General features: G+C 43.7%; 1 protein-coding gene across 1 annotated transcript in view; it reads left to right on the plus strand.

The window, feature by feature from the left end:
• Ccz1 (vacuolar fusion protein CCZ1) overlaps positions 1–24622 on the plus strand; it is a 79412-nt gene that overhangs the window by 41976 nt on the left and 12814 nt on the right. The window contains exons 9-11 of the mRNA XM_065444543.1: positions 759–901; positions 12090–12201; positions 15185–15334. Of these exons, the coding sequence (XP_065300615.1) occupies positions 759–901; positions 12090–12201; positions 15185–15334 (405 nt within the window). The remainder of the gene's footprint in view (positions 1–758; positions 902–12089; positions 12202–15184; positions 15335–24622) is intronic.

The raw sequence follows: 24622 nt of genomic DNA on the forward strand, positions 1-24622 counted from the left end.
TACCATCAGAACCAGGAACTTAGAAGTGTACTTCTTTCTGAGCCATGTTATACTTCTTGTGCTGTTTATCAGTACAAAGTTTGCATTCCCTTTTGTAAGACAAAAATTTTTTTGCTATATTTTCCTTAGACAAGTCAAAATTGAAACACTTTGCCGACCTCCGTTGTGTCAGCAAACTAGCTTGATGTATTTAAACTTGCAGTGCATTAATATATCTTGTAATGAATGTTTATACTTTGCTACTAATTTATACTGGACGTGAATCTGTATGTTGCAAAGTGTTTCTACAAATGGATTGAATATGTATGTTAACACGCATATGTTTCTTTTGTGCATGCATGACTGCTGTATTTCCTGTTAGATCAGTAAATGTTGCCCAACTTCCTTCTGTAACACCTTATAGGCCTTAAAGGTTTAAATAAACACATAAATAAATATCAAATAAAAAGAATAATATATTGGTGGTGCAAGAATATGGATAAGACCAGACCACAGCTTGCTCAACTCAGAAGGAGATTCCAGCTAATGGCATGCGAAGTGAGCAGCTCTGTCTTTAGCATTAGTAAAGAAATTGTGGCATCCTAAGGAGTGTCAGTGGTTTCTCTTTATTCCGTAAAGGTTGCAAATACTTTCTTAATGAAAACATTCGGCTGAGTAGTTGCCGAGAGCAATTTTTGTTGTTGTGGTGGTTTTGTTTTATAAATAGAAGCTTCCTATGTAAAGCTTTATGTCTCGAGACTTCCGCCATGACTGTGCAGGTTCTTGTACGGTCCAGTCGACGAGGAAGAGACTCTGTCACGGACTCAGCGGATATATGTGTCCGACTCGTTGGGCCAGCGTGAGCAATGTCACCTGCTGATCTTCAGGGCATACAGCTCCACTGTCTGTCTTCTGGTCAATGGTAAGGGGCCTTCATGTGAAGCTGCAGCATAGAGGCAGTGACTGGTGTGGCCTGTGGGGAGTATGTCTGCAGTACCCCTTCGAGCAGGATGAAAAGGAAACACCTAAATTGCTTTCAAGAGGATATGATCATGGGGAAACACAACTGCTCTACACAAAAAGCATTGAAAAAGTGTTCAACCACGTAAAAAAAGAAAAAGAAAGTAAATCCAGTCCCTAAAAGGAATCAAACCAGGGCCTGCAGCATGCTAAGCAACTACTTACCCTCAGAGCCGCACCAACAGCTCAGAAGGGGCAGGAAAGCATCTCACAATAGAGCGAAAGAGCACCACTACCATCATGCTGCATTTGAATCACAATAGTTTGAACTCCGAAGGGCTAGAAAACTTGTTCAAATTAAATGAAGTTCGAATTAAAGGAAGCTAATTCAATGGAGTACTTACCTGCAGTGGCATGCGCACCGAGCTAACACGAGTCACAAGTTCCAGAGGGTTTAGTCACACGTATTTGCAAAAAACAGTCAACGTCCGATTTTTCAGACTCTGTCCACGGAAATGTCCAAAAAATCAGGCTGCCTGAAAAAATGCATGCATACCTTGTACTGTCCCCAAGCGCACAAATCACTACAGGCTCATCCGAAATGGCTCTAAAGGCCTGCTAGTATACTTATCAGACGTATCGGTGCTCGTACTATGATAGAAGACTGTGGGTTCACGCATGTATGATTAAAGAAAACATGCCATATCACTGAAAATTGCCCCTTGTAACTTTTGTTATGCTTCACCACCTAACACAGCCATTTTGGGGCGAAGCTGACTTTCGAGACCTGGCATTATACAACTTATCATGCACTCCGAAGCCATTGGCGAGTATTACAAAGGTAGAGTCGGCACCATTGCTAGCAGTGGCAAAATGTTTCAATGTGACACATTGCACCGAACAGCTAGAAGCTTGGTAGCAAATGTCGTAGCTAGGCCTAGCGTTGTTGCGCTGTGGCTACGGCTGCCAACGGATCTGCGTGCAAGAGCGCCGGCCGAGGCCGCGAGATGATCGAAATGGTGGTGTTGGTGGCTTTGATTAATGCCGTTTCAGACCTGCTGTCATGGGAAAGCATCCGGAAAATTGGGCGGCGAAAGTTTTTTTTTTTTGTGACACATCCGATGGCTAGACACCGAGGGCAGCAGGTGGGACAATCTTATCTGCAGATTCCAATGTAGAATGCGACCAGCATCCCGATTGTTACAGCTCGGCCAAAGCTGCCCATTTCGGAAGGCATTCAAGAGGATGATGTTTCTTGAACAACTGGAGGTGAGAACAGGTAGGCAACAATGGCAACAAGATTGTCCAAGCACAGCACTGAAGTGTTTTGCAAGATCACATTGTCCTTGCACTTGGAAAAAACGTTGAGGGGCATGGTGTCACAGGCGGGCAAGTTGAGCTAGACATCGCAGAAAGGGTGGAGAAGGCACTGAGCGTCTTCAGGCTCGAAGAACAGGCCCGTGGAGCGGTGGGATCCTATCTGCAGATTCCAACGTAGAATGCAACCAGCACTGCGAATGTTACAGCATCCGAAATTTTAGACATTCTTATACATTGACTCTATGGGGTACAGGGCAGTACCACAAAGGCGTCTGAATTATTGGGCATGCCCGAAAAATTGGGCGCCCGTCACTAACAGAAGTAATTGGCTATGCGCACCTGCACATGCCTGCGCACAAATTTCCGGGGCGTTGAGGGTTCTCCTAGCTCTTCCTCTGTAGGGGAGTCAGAGGAATGCTGGTCGAAAGTGCCGCCGTGTGATTTGGTGTGCTGCTGAGAGCATTTTCAAAGTGCAGTATGTTCAAATTAACCATTAGAAATGCTTGTGCGTTTGAATTACCGGGCGTTTCTTACATATAACTTTAACGGGACCACTGTGTCACTTTGAATAAACAAGTTTGAATGAAGCGTGCTTGAATTAACGAGGATCGACTGTGTCAGGATATTGTCGCGTATGCAAAGGGCGTTTGGCTGCAGAAGCAATGAGGCCAAACAGGGCATGCCCTTACACTCCACTCAATCAGCTGTAATGGTAGTCGGATAGAGTATGTGTGCTGTGTGAGTGTGGCTCTTGGATAACTGCGATGATCATCGTAGATAGGTTCTGCTGAAATTTATTTTTGCATTCTTTCTACCATGGCAAATGTATGACTGTAAGACTTCACACACCCATCATTGCAGATGCGTGATCTGTCAGTCCAGCCTAATTGTATTTCTCCCTAAAGTCTCTTTAATATTCAAAATGAGAGTGCAAATATTCAAAATTTTGAATTGTGACTCATGCAGTCCTTGCTATTCGATTTGTTTATGATTTGAGATTTAACTATTCGAAATTGTCCAACATTCATTTCTGTTGGAGTGTCATATATGTAACACATATTGGAGTGTCAAAGGAGGCAGATAGATACAATGTCAATTAGTGTTCTGACTCATTTTGCTGTACAGGGGAGCAAGTGTTCTTATACAGGGGCACTAGCTTCTGAGCAAATGCTTGGGGCAGATAACTTATGCTCAATAAATTTCAATCATTCAATAAGAATGCCTTGCTTTTAAACAGTCTATACAGTAGACTTAGGTTAATTCGATTTTGCCATGTCCCCTCATAATTCAGTTTTCCGGTTTATTTAATTTTTTTGTTTATTCTATTTCTATGGGCTCAAACGTTCACTATTTCGATCCTAAAATTGGCCTTCACCAGGTAATTTGAACTTGACCAGTCAGTATGTACGTGCCCAGGGTGTCTACCAACCGGGAAAATGCAGGGAATTGGTGCTTCTATCAGGGATCTAATTTTATCGATAGGAAACGAAAGTCGCCGTAATAGTGGCTCAAGTAACAGAGAGGAATCATAACGAATCATCTTTGGCGCCGTGTCGTCGGCTGGAGTTGCCAGTATGCAGTCAACGACCGGCTTGCCGGATGCCCGATGCCTCGTGGCACCACCACGTACCCCTGGAATCAATGTTTAAGAACGTCTGAAATTTCGGGTGCCGTTCGGTGCCGTGTTGGCCGCTGTCAGCAGTGGCACCGACTCCGCCTTTGCCATGCTTTCGAGCTCGCGATTGGCTTCGAAGCTCGAAAAGCACGGCGCGTTGCATGTTGGTTCCGGAAAGTCAGCTTTGCCTCAGTATAGCAGTGTTACGCGGTGAAGCTTAATAAGCGTGGGAAGGGACAATTGTCACGGGACACAGTATGTATTCCTTAATTATACGCGCGTGCACTCGCCATCTCCTGCCACAGCACAAAAACCGATATGCCTAATAAGTGTACTGGCACGCCTTCAGAGCTTTTTCAGATGTGTCTGTGGCGATTTGAGCGCTTAAGGGCAGTAAAAGACATGCATTCATTTTTTCGAACTGACCGATCTTTCGGACGTTTTCGCGGCCCCTAGAGAGTCCGAAAATCGGACGTTGACTGTACAACTAAGAGAATGCTTCAAATGATCTGCGGGTCGAACGTGCGGCAGAAGGACGACAAGAACAGAAAGGAACTACGCATTTAGAAATACAGGAAAGGAAGCGTGCCGCCGTTTCTTTGGAGGAGCTGGAGCTCACAAAACAAAGTGTCGGCTGACGTCGAGATGCAGGTGTCCCTCATCCAAACCAAAATAAACTCTTTAAAGCAGGGAAACGAAACACTCGGGCGTTGTGCGGGGGCTGAGAGCATGTCAGGACAGTTAAGGTTGGCAATTACCAGCTGTTGAGAGACAACCTTAGTTATGACAAAGTTCAGGCCTCATACCTATGAGCTTGCTATCAGTTTATAGAAATAGCTCATAATATAAAAGATTTGCTTCAGTATGCATCCATTTTTAATTCGTATTTGAGAATATTCAAAATGGGTTTTACCATTTTTTCGAAGATATTTTATTTGCTGTGCATTTTACGAACCCCTCGCTTGTCTTTTTTTTGTGAATAAAATAAACACTACTCCTTACTATTCTAACTGGATTAGGTCACTATTCGAAAATGATTAAGTTGTTTTGTTTATTTTTTAACATGCTTACTAGGGAGTGACAGCATCGGGCAGCATGGTGTCAGCCTGTCTTGACATAAAGCAAAGTTCTGTGTCACTCAGGAAATTTTGCAAAGGCACCCAGGGAAAACCTGGAAAACTCAAGGAATTTGGAAATGTGAACTTGGTAGACACTCTGAGTGCCTGACCCATATGGTGACATTTATGGCAATCCCTTTAGTGACAGCGTCTGTCTTGGTGGAGCTTAGGACAATGCACTTAACACAAATCTCCTGTCGAAAAGCCTACTTTCAGTCTGCACTAGGAAGATCTTAATGCAATAGCCACAGCTCACAATGTCTGATTGCAGCATTTATCTGATTCTAACATGAGCCTTTTCTTTTTTTACATGAAAATTGGGCCGAAACTTGCCTTGCTGTGCAATTACATAAAACCAAAGCTGCCTTTGTAGCATACGTTTCACAGCGTAGCACTATTGTACTGTGGCGAAGCTTACTTCAGAAAAACCGGTCGCCATTGCGCAACACATACTAAACCCTTGCCCATTTTTCTTGCTAAAAAATTGGGTGCGCGTTTTATTTATCACTGTTAAACACTATTCCAAAGCAAGGATCTTCTCCTGCATGTTTTTTATAACGAGATGTTGGTTCTCGTGAAGCAGGTCCTTGGAAGGTTCCTCCATCAAGAGTCGTTTGGAGGTGCTACTGGGTCGTAACTAAAAGAACTTGATGTACAGTCTTCTGCAAATTCGAAGGCAGAACCTGAAATTGGCCTGGACATGGAGCAGTCAATGGAAGTGTGGAATCCAATAGAGAAGGCATTTTACATCGAGGCAAGAGCATTTTACTTAGCTTGTGCAAAGTACCTGATCTCGAGGCTGCCACTAGACAACAAGCTGTTGTTTCTGTTAAGGTTTTTAAACCCAGCCATAGAAGGGAATTCTCTCACACCTTCACTGTACTATGTGGCTAATGCTCTGCCTCAAGTCATTCCACCCAGCAATGTGTCATCGCTCACTGACGAGTGGAACTCCCTGATCTGCAAAACCAGTGACTGGGAATTTTCACCTAATGTGGTCACCCATTGGGCAAGTGTGTTTGCATTTCAGACACCTGCTGGTCAGGCTACCCAAAGCTTACTAATCTTGTCGAAACAATTCTGTCACTACCTCACAGGAACGCAGATTGCGAATGAGGGTTCAGCAAAAACAAGCATACAATCCACCAACGAAGCACTTTGTCTATAGTAAGCATTTCCAGCCTTCGTCAAACCAAGGCCTTTATGAAGAGGTACAGTGGAGATGCTACAAAGGTGCCTCTGACTAGGGACATTCAAAGAAGCCTTGAGAATCCTACAGGGCGTACCGAGAGCGAATTGAATGAAAAAAGACTGCAATGCCCCAGAAGCAAAAGCATGAGGAGGAGGAGCCAACTGAATACTGTGAGCGAAAGAAGCTGATCAACAAGAAGTCGAGCCTCCAAAACCAACTGTCGTCCCTCAAAGCTCTACTAGCAAGTGCACAAGTGCTTATAAGCAAAGGTATGGCTGCCAGGGACGTGGACAAAGTAGAGAGTGGCAATATTTTGCTGGGGAATGTGGACTCTAAACTGCCCTCTGTGCTTGAGCGAATCAAAGCAGTTGATCAAAAATAACGTACAGCGCGAAGGACAAGGACAGCGATAGATGACATACACAGCGCTTGATCATGGATTACCAACTAGCGCAAGCAACCACACTAGTTCAAAGCAGTTGACCTAGCTCTTCCGTCTATGAAGGCCAACTGAATCTTTGTTAAAGGGACACTAAAGGTTACTATTAAGTCAACGTGGACTGTTGAAATACCATCACAGAAACCTCGAAACGCTTGTTTCGTGCCAAGGAGAGACTTATTTTAAGTGAAAATGCGTTCTGAAGCGTCCACGTACCTCTAGCGCAGTTCAAATCGCCCGCCCTCCGATCGAGGAGTACTGACATCATGGTCTCGTAGTGACGTTGCGCCATCGGTGAGTAGAACGGCGTCCGCAGACGGCGCTACGGCTTTTCTGCGCAAAACGCAAACGCGCGGCCAGAAACAGAGCGAAGACAGAGCCGACAGCAGAGCGAAAGCGGGAGTATGGTGGCTAGCGGAAGGAGAAACGAATTACGTCCCACGGCACACGGAGAGTCAGTTTTCGTTAAACTATAGGCTGCGGCGAGCTCGCAGCGTGGTCGGCGTGGTCTGTGAGAAGTGACGAGCCTTTTCGCACTCGCAACAGGGCATAAAAAAGTGCGAATCGACGCAAAACTCGGCCTAGAAACGTGCTTCGCAACAGCCAGAGCTGAATACGACCCACGCTGGCACGACCCAGGTGTCGTTTCCGGCACCGCCACCAGGCGCCGCTACTATACCTCAAACTCCAGCGCAAGACGCCCATAAGCTGGTACTTCATTCTATGACGCAAACTTCGACGCTCGTCGCAATGGACCCTGACACCGACAGATTGGCTCGCGATGGTGGGCTCAACTTCAGTGATTTGAGCACCGACGAACGCGACCTGCTGCTGAGGGCTCGCACTGCCGGCGTTGTTGCATACTACGACGGCGGCTTCGACACCGGCTCTCCGGAGCGGGAAAGCAACGAGGTCTTCCCACGACATCACATGGACGTGGCATTCTCGCTGCTTGTTCCAAATGAAAGTTTTGCGAGCCAGCAGAACCCTCACAGCACAACGCGATAACGAAAGTACTGAAACTCCAAAGCGTGCGCGGCGCAGAGTCGAGCGAAAACGAAACCTTTCGAACACCCATATTACTGAAGGGTAACGTCAAAATGTTATTTTTTCTTAGAATCGAATAGACGTAGACAAGTAGCATTTTTTTTTTCGTCTTATAATCGAATGAAATGATATTTTTAATACGAGTAGTTGAGTATTAGTAACACAAATTATAAGGAGTCCTTTCGTCATCGGGCTAGTACCGGAATGTCGCTGGGGGTCTCAAATCGTGTCATGCATTTACCTCAATTTCTCGGTTGCTAAAGCTCTGTTTGCGATTAAATTGACGCCTTAGACGTTCTAGAACATTGCTCTACCACTTTAACTTGAGTTTCTGGTAACCTTTAGTACCTTTAAGGTGGTGTTTGTGTGGAGACCTCATTATGTGGCTCTAGTCATATTTTTAATGTTTAGCAGCAAGGTCTTTGTATTTCGTATGGTAGTAGCTAGCTGGCTTCTGGTACTACATTGCTTCAAGATAATTATGCATCACCTGTGATTCTTTTTTCACTGGTGTGTGCTCTTAACACTGTCATAGTAATCTATGTAGGTGATGTTGTAGCGATGTGAAATGGCTTTGTTCACTTCACCGAAAGTTCTTCCCCATCAGGTTGTGTTTTCTTTCTGTTTGCAACTGAAATTAATAGCTAGTCTAGTGCAACTACTGTTTGTAGTAGCTGCCATTTGTTTATTTTTATTTTATGAACATGAGCTAGAATTTTTTTATATATTGCGCTCCTTCTTTATAATTCTGGCCATTGGAATAGAGAGTCAATTTTCATGCAGTTTTTTAATTAGTTGCTATTTAAAAAAATGCTCTCAGTTACATTTAATGCCTTCAGTGTGCTCCAAAAGTACTCCAAAAATACTCCGAAATAGACCCTAAATTGCTCCAAACCTGCTTCAAGATGTGGTTTCTACTGCTCCAAAGCTGCTCCAAAATGACACTTTTGCTGCTCCCGTGCCTGCTCCAAAAAGCTAGAGCCTTCTTTTATCCATGTGCTCTGCTTGGGAGCTTTAATGCCATTTCTGCATTAGTTTTCTACTTTGGACACAGAAAGTGGGTGTGCGGTTGATTCAGGGGCAAATATACTGCTAAATAGGTGGTTTGTTCTGGCATTATTTCTGTGTCTTGTTTAGTTCAACCCTCAGGATAAATTGACCAATTTCAATGTCCCAAAGATCCTGGAGCACAGCTTGTTGTTGAAAGTGCCCGTGTTACTCACTGGTGACTTTAATATTGACCTCCTTCTTGAAAACTCTCATAAATGTGATCTACTAGATGTTATTCACTCTTATGGCTGTCGGAATTTAATCGAAGCGCCAACAAGAATTAATGTCGAAACAAGTACACTGTTAGACTTGTGTATAACGAACCATTTAAGCGATGAAATGGTCTCGGGCATAATATCTAGCGGCATCAGTGACCATTTACCAATCTTTTGCATTATACCGCGCTCTACTCATCGTAGTGTTTCGCGGAATGGGAAAGAAGCCAGAGCAAGTAGAAAAATAAGTGACAATAACATTATGAAGTTCCAAGAGCTTGTAACTAACACCGATTGGAGTGTAATAGAGAGAGAAAAAAATGTTGACCAGGCTTACAGTAAGTTTATAGCACTCTTTAAAGAAATTTATGACACTTGTTTCCCACTAGAAATGCGCAAAACGCACCGAAAAATTAGAAAGCCTTGGGTCTCCTATGAACTATATAAAGAAATTGAACGCCGTAAAAAGTTATTTGAAACATTCATTAAATCGAAAGATCCACACGTCCTGCAAGCTTACAAGCAGCTTCGAAATAAAACAAACTCTAAAATGAAGAAGGCTAAACGTGAGTACTATCAGAATAAGTTTACTGCGGCTGCAAACAATCCTTCACTGCTTTGGAGAACATTTCGAGAATTATTGGCGGGCAATAAAGCGAACTGTCCTCAGTCAATAGTTATCGACGGGATACCATTATCAGGGGAATGCCTAGCCAACAAATTTAACTCGCATTTCCAGGTTTCTGCTGCGCAGTGTAGCGATGCTCCTGTAGGCCGATGTGAAGCATACAAAGGATGTTCTGATATGCCCACCATATTCCTGTACCCAACAAGCCCAGCCGAGATAGCAGACGTCATATCTACACTAAACAATAACTGCGCATGCGGAGCGGACGAAATAAGTACAAAGCCTATAAAGAGTGTAGCGCAAGTTATATGTCATCCGCTTTCGCATATCTGCAACCTCGTCTTATCGACTGGTGAATTTCCCGCGCTCATGAAAATTGCGAGAGTAGTGGCACTGCATAAGGGGGGTGCGTTAGATAACCTCAATAATTTCAGACCCATTTCAGTTCTTCCTATCTTTTCTAAAATCCCTGAACGCATTTTAAATAAAAGAATAGTTGGACACTTGACAAAAAACAAAGCAATAGTACCAGCACAATTCGGGTTTCAGAAACAAAAGTCTACTGAGCAAGCGCTTTTGCATGCGAAAGACCACTTAATTAAGAATTTTGAAAAACAGACTTACACTATTGGAGTATTTTTAGATTTCCGAAAGGCTTTTGACTCTATTAATCACGATATTTTGCTCCGAAAGTTACCCTGGTATGGCATAAGAGGTGTAGCATATACTTTAATCAAGAACTATCTCAGCTTCCGTAAGCAGTTTGTTTGCATAAATGATTCTAAGTCCCAACTTCTTGATCTAAACTGCGGTGTTCCTCAGGGCTCAATCCTAGGCCCAACTTTGTTTCTTCTCTATATCAATGATATTGTCAACATCCCAAACACACAGTGCATAACTTTGTATGCAGATGACACCAGCGTTTTCTTCTCTGATCACAACATTCAAGAAGCATTTACTGCAGCCAATAGATGGATGGGGGACCTCAACTGTTGGCTAAATTCAAATAAAATACAACTGAACTGCGAAAAAACAAAGTACGTCATATTTAGACCTAAAGGAAAGCAGCTGACGGGTCACTACGAGTTAAATTTTGGGGGGCGCATTATAGAAAATACGAAGTGCGTAAAATTTTTAGGCGTATGGTTTAACGAAAACCTGTATTGGTCCATTCATGTGGAGACCCTCAGAGCCGACATTCGTAGAGCGACGGGAATGATTAACATGTTAAAACATCTTATTCCAATGAATTTAAAGAAACAGCTATATTACACACTAATACACTCTCGTCTACACTATTCCCTTCTGGTCTGGGGAACTACTACCAAAACTAACCTTATGTCACTATATAGGCTGCAAAAAAGAGCCGTAAGAGCAGTTTGTAACCTACCTGTTCTTGCACACACTAAACCGTTTTTTGATAAGCTTGGCATACTCGATATAGATCGCCTATTTTTGCACAAGCTATCGCTCGAGGCGTTCCGTCTCCGTCAAGTTGATCACATACAATTTAATCAGACCTTCGCCACCAAGGAAACTCCGTATAATCTCAGACATGACCCAATCTCTATACCGCTTACTCGCACGAACTACGGGAAACAGGCATTACACTTTCAAATATCAACCTTACTAAACAATAATCCCACAATACTGGAACAATTACAAACCTTGACTTCAAGCTTGAGGTTCAAGAAATCTGTTAAAACGTATTTTCTTCACTACTTTATTGTATAACTTTTTTATGTACCACAATATCATTGTTTTGTTTTCCTTGTTAACATGTACTGATTGAGATTCGAATTGTTAATCGCTTTCGATATGTTATCATATTTCTAAAATTGTAACTTGTTGTGCTGTTGTTTGTTTCAGAGTGTCAACATGCTTTGGGTGCTGCAGCCTTTGTCAGGCAAGAATACTGCCTTTTGCTGCAACACCTGAGACAGCTGTATGTCTCAAACAACAAATAAATGAAATGAAATGAAAAAGGTCAATACAACGGAAGTTTTGTATTAGTATTTTTCTTGTTGAACACAAAGCAGTCAATTAGTTAACCACTATCGCCATATTTACGTCCCTCTAAAACATTGTGTGGTACTATACTGTCACACTTCACTACTTCAATGAGCGCAGCACACTATATGTGCAACTGCATCTGGTGATGTGCTGGCCTCTTCTTTCATTACTGTGATTGGCATGGTGTACTATATAACAAGATCCAATGGTTTCTCATCCATTTTGAAATGCCCAGTAGTGAATGGCATTACAAACAAGTTTCATATCATGTAAAGATGCATCATGTTTATTTCACCAAGTGGACTGCACAGATTTTTAAATTTTACTTTGTTTCAAAACAAGAAGTATGTGATGTTCGAAAATTATTTTTCTTGAATGTTCATATTCAATTGAGATTGAAAGTCTCACTGTTTGAACCCACCTAATTGAAAGTTGAATGTGCAACATGTGCCATCATGCTTAGTGGCCGTCGTCATTGCATTCTTCAGCGTTTACCTTCTCGTGCTGCTGCAGTGAGCCATGAGCTGACGGTGGCATTGCTCAAGAGCCTCGAGGGCTACCTCTCCACCGAATTCGTGGCACTCGCCAACGAGATCGGCAAGCAGTGTACCAAGCTGTCCAGCCTGTAAGCCACTGTGTGAAATCATTCTCTAGGCGGCTACAGTGATTAACCCTTTCTAAGTCATGCTGCTTGTATTCAAAGAAGCAGATATGTAATGGTTGACTTTTAATTACAGCACGCCAAGTGACACAGAGAGAAATAAACCTTCTTAGTTGAACCTCATCTATTAAAGAAAATGAACGTACACGTACGTGTATGCTGGGAATACAGGGTTACCCTTTGTGGATCCTTTTGAAACAGTTTGCTGGTCCATTTTATTCAATGCAGAGATACACCTTGCACATTTTGTACTAAAGCATTGTTATGCATGTGCATGTAGTTAAACCTCGATATAACAAACTTCATCAGTATATTGAAATTCTTGATATAACCAAGTACAGTAGAAACCACTTACGACGATACCGGTTTTAACAATATATCAATTATAATAATGAAAAGCTGCTGCACCATCAACTTTTCTGTCTTGCATGGTGAAATAACCCGCTTACAGCAATGCCCCAATGCCATATTATCAGTTATAACGAAGTCTGGCTGCTCGGTGTCTGAGCCGAAAGGTAATGAAATGTGAAATTCTTGAAAAGAATAAAAGAAAACGAGAAATTAGAGCTGCTGCACGGTCATTTTCGAGCCTTCGCACGCCTCTCTCCCGTCGCCCTTCTGCCCCTCCGAACACGATTGGGCTGTGCCCATATCTTTACTCCACGCCACCCTTCGAAACGCGAATGGACCGCACCAACTGCGCTGCTCGCATCTTGCTCGCTGGCTCCTCATTCAGCACAGTTCTGCAAACAGCGTAATCGCCCGTGTTCGTCTTTGTTGGTTGCGTCGAAACCGTTACTGGCCACGTGGTTTCTCAGCCTCTTTTGACTCGCCACCGAAGCGAAAGATGACTGACCGGCCTAGTGATAATCGGCAATGCACCACATTGCCGGTGAAAAAAAAAAGCATACGGTTATAGATTTGGAAACTGAGTGCTTGCATCGGATAGCAACGGCAAGGACGGCAACAATGACACGGTAGAGCAGGCTGCCTTAACATTGTCCTCACAGTAGACCCGGCAGATGCTTCAGTCCCCCTCTGGGGCTTCCTTTTCGCGAGGAACCTTCCGCTCACTTCGTGGAGCACCTGGATGCCTTGGAGAAGCATTGGCTAGGCTGACAGACATAGGGTTTTCTTGTGCAATGCAGTGCAACGTACGTGGCGAGACGCTTGTGGCGATCTCACCTCAGTGTTTCTTCTGAATTTCTCAAGCTGACAAGCTGCCGCGGCAGCCTCCTCTCATTCTTTAACAGGCCCCTTTTGGGCCCACCAAAGCGCTGCCTCGGTGAGGCTCGCATATCGCTTGCCACTCATGAGCCCTCTTTGCAGTTATAGTAGTGCCATTCTTTAATGCCGACAGCTGCGGCTTGTTACATGTGATCAGAGTGCCCAGGAAGCAGTTAAACGAGTGAGCACAATCAGCAGCCAGATGGAGGAAGGTGGTGGGGAGAGGCAGTGGCCTCCCCACCATTATAGTTTGCTAAGATCAGCTCTGCCATCCCCCTATTTTGATCTTTTCATGCAACCCAGTTTTAACAATTATCGGTTATAACAATATAATTTTTGTGGCATTTGGATATTGTTATAAGTTGGTTCAACTGTACTTGAAAAGAAACTAGAAAAGAAACTTGGAAATTATAAATTTCAATTTCATAAGTGGGAAATAATAATTACAATATAATTGAAAATGCAAAATTTTTTCGCAGAATCTGGAATGCACCAGCACGAACCCACGTACATGCGAGAGGTACAGGAATAGGTATCGGCACATCGCGTGCAGTCTCCAAAGTAAACCTACCCGCGAGGACTGAGGAAAATGGTTAGCTTCGCTGCTGCGTTATTGCCGATATGGTATGAGATTGCGCGATGTAGTGACGTATCTCCAGCGCAATCTTGTTAGCGCATCTGAACCTTGGGATAACTGCCTCCTCTTTCTTGCCGTAGGAAGCAGAGATGGCTTGCGCTTTGCTTTTCGTGGATGCATGTTCGGTTTCAAACTTTTTTTTTAGAGAGGGTTGATTTGCTGCTTACATTCGCAATTCGATGAACGATGAAACTGTGTATCAGCGGCTTTCGGAATGACCCACTGCCAGGTGTAGTTACCACAGCAATGGCCAATCAGAAGGCGCCTCTCATTGCATTGGCGCACTGAGCCAATAGCAGGGCTGCGTGCATGCGAGCTTCGTCAGACTGGCCCCTAATTGTTTTATGTTTGCGTTTTTTATATGTGGCCATTGTCAGCGGGGATGCAGGGAACTGAAAGGCGGAACTTTGAGCTTTCGAACAATAAAAAGATGGCAGCGCTCAGCAGCGGGAAAGACGAAAAATAGTTCCGTGAACTCCGGTGTTCCTGCACGATTTTGGGGTTGTTTCTTGCCTTCTGCACTGACAAAATAATTTTTTTCAGACACTTCAGGTACGTTTCGGAGCAAATCCTTTCGATACAGTGTAGACTAGGCATTACAGATGCCAAAACAAGCAGTTCTCAAAAATAGTTTTTTTTTTCTAGTTATTTTCGGTTTTTAAGACCTCTCTTAACCTAGGTACCGAATTGAGCACCTAGATGAGAAGGCCATCTTTCTTTGTCTCCCTTCGCTGCTGTCAGGACAGGTAGCGCCATCTGTTATGTATATTTTGAATACGTCAAAGTTCCACGAAGAAAGTAGTACTGAAATGTTCAGCAACACGCATGAGATTCGCTGCATTATTTTACATTATGGCAACATTTGTTTCTACTCAGATACCAAGCGTTGTCTCGGGTAACATTTCGGCTTCGAAATGACTTTTAGCTTATAAAGAGTTTTCCCTCTGCCTCTGTATTTGATGATTTTCACCTCGTTCATTATAAGAACACTCAACGAAAGAGGCTAGTTGGAAGCTCTTGCTTACTCAGATGTGTGGTGCATTTCCACTGTGACAGCACGCATCCTGATTGGTTGTGTTTCAGTTCCCCGCTGGATGGCCAGAGCAAGTACATCTATTTCAACCGCATGAACCTGGCTCAAAAGTCGACGGTGCACTCGGAGAGGAGAACGGGCATTGTGGTGCCCCCTGAATTGGTTCGCTTCTTGGCTGACATCAACGAGGATCTAAAGCAGTGAGTGTGCCAGCGCTGACATTGTTTTTTGCTGGCTATGCATTTGTAATGTGCTATCCTCAGCCCTATTTACTCGCATAGTAAATAGGCTCATAACCCTGCCAGAAACATTGATGATGTGAGGCAGCAGGATAAAATCCTGGCCGTGACGGCCACATTTTGATCGAGGCGAAATGCGAAAACACCCATGTACTTAGATTTAGGTGCACGTTAAGGAACTCCAGGTGGTCCATAACTCAGGAGTCCCATGCTACGGTGCTCCTCGTAATCAGATCGTGGTTTTAGCACATAAAACCCCATAATTTAATTGTTTTAAAGCATTGATGCAAAGCAGGGTGGTGCATCCAGTAGAGGTGTTAAATGTTAAGCATTTTAAATTCTTTTTTGTCTGCTATACTAAGCCTAAATAAAGTCTGTAATCAGGAATCAAGTATCTTCAATGCAGAAGCCTATGCAGTACTGTCTGCAGTAAAACATATAAAGACACTGAAACTTGACAGAGCAATAATATTTACAGACTCGTTAAGTCTTGTAAAAGCACTCATTTCTTTACAAAAGCATACAAATCCTGTCTTCAATGAACGCTACACACACTTATGTAACATCTACTCATCACACAGACATGTAGTAATATGCTGGGTTCCTGGCCATAGAGGAATCGAGGGAAATGTGCTTGCTGACGAGATGGCCAAATCAATGGCATTGCAGGGTACTCGTTCTGCCGCTGTCCCTGTCACAGACATGAAGCCTTTCCTTAGAAACAAACTGCGAAGCCACTGGCAACGCCTGTGGGATGCAGAAACGAGTAATAAGCTTCACGTAATTAAGCCTAAGTTAGGTTTCTGGCACCCAACAACGAAAACACGAAGAACAGACGTCCTGTTCACTAGACTAAGAATAGGACACACTTTTGCCACTCATAACTTTCTCCTGACCGGTAACGAGCCTCCAACCTGTGGTAGATGCGGTGACAGGCTTTCGGTCCTCCACGTCTTCCTGGAGTGCCGGGAAGCCGAAAGATGCAGGAGGAAACATTTTCCTTTTGCATACAGCCATCGCGTCCCTCTGCATCCGGCCATGTTTCTTGGTGTAGAAACAATGTTTAAGACCAAAGCAGTCCTCGCTTACTTTAGAGATGTTGTGCTACACGTAACAAGCCCAATTATTCCATAGTGCATCCTCTTTCCAGAGGATACATCTACTATAGTATTCTTTTATAGCACATGCCTCTAGGTCCTCGGCATTCAAGGGCTCTGATGAGGCAGAAGTGCTCCAGACATTTTTAGCATCTCACGTATCTTATATATTGCATCATTCTTTCTCAATGCCTTGTAATGTTCATAGGACACGTCAATAGTCATTCCCATAATTTTATTACTCCTACATTTTATGGAATTTGCATCAACTCTTTTAGGCCCCTTTACAGCCATGACACATTAAGATCATAGAACCCATCTGTCCACTGCGAACTCATAAACATTAGCATGACGCTCTTTGGCCACACCTGGCCCTTGTGCCATTAAACATCAAACATCATCAATCAAGAATGGTGCGCTGTCCATACAACGACTTGTCCGACCTGCATACAAGCGACTATAAAAAAAGGAAACTTTGTACACAACAGCAGTCTTGCAGGGAACAAAACATTGCCAGTCTTTTTTTTCGTGTGTATTACCAGAACGTATTTCACAGTTTACCCGTTGGCACAAGAAGCCAAGCTTTTTTTTTTTTGTCAGTGAATATAGCCGTTAACCGGCTTGTCCTGCCAATTTCTCATAGAACATGCACAAGAACATGAAAGTATGCCATTCTGCTTTTCGATCGGAATGTCGGGAATGCAGTATTCAGGATGGCGGATGGGAAGCCTGCTGTGCCTGCAGTGGTCACGAAGCGAGCAATTTTGACAGGACTGTCCCAAGGTGCTAAAAACTGAGTTGGTGAAGAAGTACTTGTCGAAATCAACCTTCTTTGCAATTCTAAAGGACAAGGAAAAGACCGCCAGCTCTGATGCTGACTCAACGGACACAAAATGCTTGCACAACGCCACCTATGCGCACGTAGGAGACGCGCTTTTCAAGTGGTTTGTCGATGCATGAGATCACAACTTTCAATAGGCAGACCAATAATGCTGGGCAAAGCCAAGAACTTTGCATTCCTGCTACATTTTCCTGACTTCTGCCCAGCCATTGGCTGGCTACATCAGTTCAAAGTGCGGCATGGAATTGCGGCATCGATTGTCGGCAAGGCAGCTTCGGCAAGACACTGCCACTTCACTTGTAACAAACCTAGCCATTGCTGCAAGCTGTGTAGAGCAGGATGTGTATAATGCAGACAAAACTGTTATTTTATCAGATGCTACCAGACGAAATGCTTACCATGAAAGGCAACTCATGCACTGGCGGCAAACACAGTAAAGTGCACGGTACAGTATCTCTATGCTCTAATATGGACGGCATCAACCGGTGCGTGCTTTTTGTAATCGGAAAATCAAAGAAGCAGCGTTGCCTTCAGGGCTATGTGCCTCTGTATTACAGGCACAGTACTAAGGCGTGGATGGCGCATGATTTCTTTGCAGAGTGGATAGGCGAGTTTGACTACGACACACAGAGGCATGGGCTGCACGTGCTGCTTGTGCTCAACGACTGCTCAGTGCACCACGTACGAACTTCTTCGATGGCAGCTACTCTACTTTCCCCGCCATCCTTGTACCACTTGTAAAGTGCAGCCGCTTGATTTAGGCATAATACAGTGAAACCTCGTTAAACCGTAGTTGGCAGGAGCTCGGAAAAAGTATGTACTAAACGGTAGCACTGCTTAACTGAAATGACATATCACCCACTTACCTGTAAGAAGATGAACTTGGAGAGAGTGCAACGAAAGGGCAAAACATGTAGTATTTATTCATTTCGCATGGCAAAAGTCTTATTTTCGGTTGATGCCGCGGTGGCCTAGCAGTGACGACAGCAGCCTCAAATTTACTGGAGATGCGAGCCAGCTTTTCAGTGAGCCTCCTCTTCTTGGCAACACTCGCGTGGCAGACTCCTCTTTGGTGTTGCACATTCTCCATGCACGGGTACAGTAGTGCTGCAAAAGTAGTGGGGCGCCTTTCTCATTGCGGGGTGCTGTTCTCATCGCGACGAGTGTATTCATTTGTATGACGAACTACTTAAGAGGGAAAAACAAAATCAGGAAAGAAACACTTTATGATAACTCAAAGGGAAGGTCATTACTTTTCGAAGCGAGATCAGGATGCCTTAGAACATACACCTATAAAGCGAGACATAAGAAGTAAGAAGAAGCAAGTGCTTGCTGCGGTAAAGCTGGGGAAACGATGGAGCATGTTTTATTAGAATGTGAAAATATCTTCCCAACGGTCGGTTTAGTCACCTAGAAGCCCTTGGGTTCAGCGAGAGCAGTGGGAAAGTGAACCTGTCTGCAATAGAGAGTAGTAAAAGGCGATTAGAAGATTGGTGGAAGAAAAGTAGGGAAACAACAAAAAACGGAGTCGTACAAAAACAAAGTTCACAATAAGGGGTCAGAAAAGTTGGTTATGGAAATTCATTGTGTGTTTCTTTTTTTTTTTTTTTTACCGAAGTAGGACATTAGGCAGTATAATAGCAAGAGCTGGGTGGTGCAACCCACCGCCCCGTTCCAAAGGGGACGCTCATAACATCCATCCGTCTGTCCATCCATCTATTCGTCCATCCGTTCGTTCAAAAGTAATGGAGAAGCGAATCGCTTGTGCACTTTCTTTCTACAATCACCCTCTCTTTCTCAGCGAGCACGGAAATGCACTGCGGAAGCAGAAGTCGGTGCGCCGACGAAGCGCAAAGCTGTGTCGCTTGGGATGGAGCTGCAAATTTTGCAAGACACGCGTAGTCAATGATATCGACGCTTCTGAAAACCACAAGCGCCATGATCATAAAGGCTAGACGCTGTGACCATGCCAATGATCGGAAACGGTGGGCTTTGTGCGCTAGGGCGAAACCCACATGTGTGAAACAACACGGTGGCAGCCGCTGACATTGCCGAACTGTGGGAGCACGTCGCTATTGGCATTGAAATAGATGGTGCTTCGATGGAGGAATTTCTGAGTGCAGATAACGCTGCCTCGTTCTTCAAAGAATCTTCCTCTTCATTCCTCCTCTCCTGGCTTCTTCTCGCTGCATGCGCCTTCTCTTACCGCTTGCCCCTTCAGTTTGTTTGTTTTGATTGTCGTGATCCCACTGTGCAGTGTGCCGATTGTTGCGATCACCAGGTCCACGATCACCGGAATCAAGGGCACTATCATGGTGCTGGCACAAGTTGAAAAAAAATAAAAAGAAATAAAAGGCGCGAATGGCACTGCGTAGGCACTTGTGCACGTTTCCGTAAATATGGCTCGTGCGCAACCATGCGACTCTGCTACACCAACAGGGAGATGCGGTTACACCCCGGACATCCTCGGATACACTCGCTGGATGGATTGGGCAGCAAAATAAAACAATGTTGTTACCTTTCGTTTTAATCGGGAGGCTTATTCGTGCCAAGTAAGCGAGTGAGCGACCCTCTCCGTTGGCGCACCCTTGTCTTTCATTCTGCGCCCGCACGTTACCAGTGACGAGTGGCAACGCCACCATAGTCGTGGCGCTGTGGATGGAGCGGGCAAATGTTACTCCGCACTGCCTTCTGCATGCCCAAAGTCAGCCAAACCATCACCCTATTGGCTCCCTCTCACAGCTTGCCCTAAGAAGTCAATTGTGACTGAGAAATTAGATTCCAATCTGGCTTGATCACTATCAAAAATGCACCACCTGACACCAGTACATTATACTTTCATGAAGCTGTGCTATTTCAACTCTACTTTCTTAGCTTTTATGGAGCGGTCACTTTTATCAAATTACCGCTTATATGGAATTTTTCTTCTGTCCTGTTCATTATAATGAGCGTTTGATGTTTATTGAACTGACACCACCCCGTCTGCAACAGACACCTCTGTGTCAATCTTGGTCGCTGGATGGATAGCCGCTGCAAGTACTAATGGGTATTTTGGCTGGAACAAAGTTCTTGCCATGATATTAGGAATGGTGGGGGTTGCGGTAGAGTTTCAACTGGGGTGCAGTGATTACAAGATATACTGTGTCATGGTATCATTTGGTACTCTGGTTGGCAAGGAAATTTCCTCTTGGTGTGTCTGCTGATGTGCCCATATTTTGTAGTTCACAGATGGCATGGGGATACAATAGTTATTATAATAATCATACCCTACGAAACATATCATCATCATCATCAGCCTGGTTACGCCCACTGCAGGGCGAAGGCCTCTCCATATTTCTCCAACTACCCCAGTCATGTACTAATTGTGGCCATGTCGTCCCTGCAAACTTCTTGATCTCATCAGCCCACATAAATTTCTGCCGCCTCCTGCTACGTTTCCCTTCCCTTAGAATCCAGTCCGTGACCCTTAATGTCCATTGGTTATCTTCCCTCCTCATTACATGTCCTGCCCATGCCCATTTCTTTTCCTTGATTTCAACTAAGATGCAATTACCTCACGTTTGTTCCCTCACCCAATCTGCTCTTTTCTTAACCCCTAATGTTACACCCATCATTCTTCTTTCCATAGCTCATTGTGTCATCCTCAATTCCAGTAGACCCCTTTTTGTAAGCCTCCAGCTTTCTGCCCCGTATGTGAGTACTGGTAAGACACAACTGTTATACACATTTCTCTTGAGGGGTAATGGCAACCTGCTTTTCAAGATCTGAGAATGCCTGTCAAATGCACCCCAGCGCATTCTTATTCTTCTGGTTATTTCAGTCTCGTGATCCGGATCCGCCGTCACTACCTGCCCTAAGTTTATGTATTCCCTTACCATTTCTAGTGCCTCGCTACCTATCGTAAACTGTTGTTCTCTACCGAGACTGTTACACATTACTTTAGTTTTCTGCAGATAAATTTTTAGACCCACCCTTCTGCTTTGCCTCTTGAGGTCAGTATGCATGCATTGCAATTGATCCCCTGAGTTAATAAGCAAGGCAATATCATCAGCGAATCGCAAGTTACTAAGGTATTCGCCATTAACTCTTATCCCAAATTCTTCCCAATCTATGTCTCTCGATACCTCCTGTAAACACGCTGTGAATAGCATTGGAGAGATCGTATCTCCTTGCCTGACTCCTTTCTTTATTGGGATTTTGTTGCTTTCTTTATGGAGGACTACGGTGGCTGTGGAGCCGCTATGGATATCTTTCAGTATTTTTACATACCGCTCGTCTACACCCTGATTCTGCAATGCCTCCATGACTGCTGAGGTTTCGACTGAATCAAACGCTTTCTCGTAATCATTGAAAGCTATATATGAAGGTTGGTTATATTCCGCACAATTTTCTATGATTGATAGTGTGAATATGGTCTATTGTTGAGTAGCCTTTACGGAATCCTGCCTGGTCCTTCGGTTTACAGAAGTCTAAGGTGTTCCTGATTCTATTTGCGATTACCTTAGTACTGTAAATACTTTGTAGGCAACGGACAGCAAGCTGATCGGTCTATAATTTTTCATGTCTTTGGCGTCCCCTTTCTTATGGATTAAGATTATGTTAGCGTTCTTCCGTATGAAACATATCCCCATCACTAATTATACACTCATCATAAGAAAATTGCTAATTGTACTAATGTTCCCTATCTTCTCCAAGGGATGGATGCAGCTTCAATTCGTCAGCTTGCTATTGTGGTATTTCTGACCACAGATGTCAAGAGTTTACTATTCATTTTGCCAGAAGAGGCCTGCTTCGTCCTCGTCAAAATGTCTCTCAGTTGGTACTTGGCAAGAATCTGAGACCACTCTTCTTTCAGCCACTTATTCATTGCATCAGTGTTAGCAGACTTGTCTTCTTGCAAGACGGCCTTTCATACAATGTTATAGTGGTTCTTGAAGCTCTGTGGACAGCACACACTGTCACTGAAACCTTACATCAAGAATGAATGCAGTCTGCAGTAGCATTGGCCCCGACACCGGAATGTTGCAAGCCCTTATGTCAACAAATCACTTTTGCAGACATTTTTCGACATGTTCAGAATGCGGTGGGCCGAACACCGTACCTTGGAATGCTTGCCTCAATCCTGCTCCAAAATCTCTACGTTCGACATTAGAAGTTTTCTAGATGTTCTTTGGGGAAGATTCAAGGCTTCAGCAATGGCAGACGTCTTTTTTTTTTTTTTCTTTCTCTCAATATGCTGAATGCAGTGAAATCTCAATAGACGGAAATGGCTGAAACGGAACTGCCGCTTAAGGGGGGACGAGGCACCTAAAGAACTTTTTTGGTTTTTAAACAATTTGAATAAAATTTGCACAGTGAATTTATTTTCACCAGCTTATCTCAAAAATTCAATAATCTTTTTCTGTGTTAAATATTTTATATCCAAAACGCAATGTTCTTTGTTTAAGGCCTAATTAGCTAATTAACAGCAACTTGCACAGCAATGTACAGCACACGGAATCAATTCTGAATGTTCATGTTGTGCCATAAGCTATAAATTGTTGTTTTAAGCCTTTTTGAAGCGAAATTATGGGTTGTCAGACTTAGTCATAACAAATGCCCAACTTGATATTTTTCTATTACCAGAGTGGGTATTCTCTATGATGAAGTTTGACAACATATAACGTCGCTCAAATATGGCCTAAAACAACAATTTATAGCTTACGGCACACTATGAACATTCAGTATTGATTCAGTGGTGCTGTACATTACCGTGCAAGTTGCTGTTAATTAGCTCATTAGGCCCTAAACAAAGAACATCCTCTTTTGGATATCATGAAAAATATGTATCATAGGAATAAAATAATTCTATTTCTGAAATAAGCTGCTAAAATACGTACATTAATTGTGCAAATTTCATTAAAATTGTTTAAGAAAATAAGAAAATAATTTAGAGTGCCTCTTGCCCCCTTAAACAAAATGCCAACCTTATGGTTGGTTGGTTTTGTAATTATGCAATGCTCTCTGCAATATCTCTCAGTAAATGGAACTTCTGATAAACTGAACCAATTTCCCCCATTCCTTAAGGTTCTATTTCAAGAGAGTCCACTGTAATTTCAACCTTCATTGCATATGTCAATGCAGTCTGTTTCTTTGACATTTTCTGCTATTATCACAGCACACAACACCAAATGAGTGTACCTAGGCAGCCAGCATAATGTGTAATGAATGGTAATGGACAGTAATTGCCACGCCATCTACTGTTCACGCCACTACACTCTAGTCTAGTGATCTAGTGACGCTCTAGGCACATTAGATGTAAAAACATTGGCAATTGCCAGTTGCAAGAGCTCACCATGTCACTGCTAACTCCTACAGAGCTGCGAAGAAGCCTACTGCATGCTCCCATAGCATTCGTACTCAGGCGCTGGGAAGTTCAGTACAGTAGAAGCTCATTAATACGGTCCTATTATGCACGATTTTCCGGCTCCAATATCCTCTATAGAGTGCACAGAAAATGACCCACTACAGTTATGCTTCCTTTTTGCCAGTCCATACGTTCCTGGAAAACAATCTTTTAGCACCAACACTCAGTACATTGTCAAGGTGCGATCATATGACATGTCTTCTGGTCGTTATCCCATCTAAACAAGGAAAAATGCAAGGCATGCACAAAGAGAACGGTAGCTACCTGTCACAATAGCTTGACAAAGATTCTGACAAAGATTCTGGTCGTTATCCCATCTAAACAAGGAAAGATGCAAGGCGTGCACAAAGAGAACGGTAGCTACCTGTCACAATAGCTTGGCTGCCATACTCGCCCACCTGTCTCACGTGAATATGCCAGCACGCGCTCAGTTTGTTATTCCAGTACCAGTAAATTTCCTCCCTGGTCGTCAAACGCTGTGTTCACAGCTATTCACACCAACCCTATTGCATCTTCTATTATGTTTCTCACGGCGCATGGGGCGTAGTGTCGTTAGAAGCGTAATGCACGCATTTAATATGTGATAGGCCAAATACACCTGCCATCTGCTACAGGCGACAGAAAGTGAGCATCATTTTTTGCTCTGGCAGCATTGTTTTCCACCTTTGCCAATCAGTCCAATTTGGTTTCTCTTACCCCCTGCCATATTAAAACACTACACAATAGGAAAGCTACAACATGCGTGTCAGGTTGTTTGGGTGTCATGAGCTCTGCGTGCATCGGTGGCTCATGCCGCAATGATTCGTGCGGAGTGGGCATGTCGAAGGTTCCCGCCAAAATGCACCGCTCGAAGAAGCTGCTGACACAGGCCGACTTTGAGGAGCTCAAACATAAGCTTGCCAAAG

The sequence above is a fragment of the Dermacentor albipictus genome, chromosome 8 (assembly GCF_038994185.2).
Source record: "Dermacentor albipictus isolate Rhodes 1998 colony chromosome 8, USDA_Dalb.pri_finalv2, whole genome shotgun sequence".
In the NCBI taxonomy this organism is placed as follows: Eukaryota; Metazoa; Arthropoda; class Arachnida; order Ixodida; family Ixodidae; genus Dermacentor; species Dermacentor albipictus.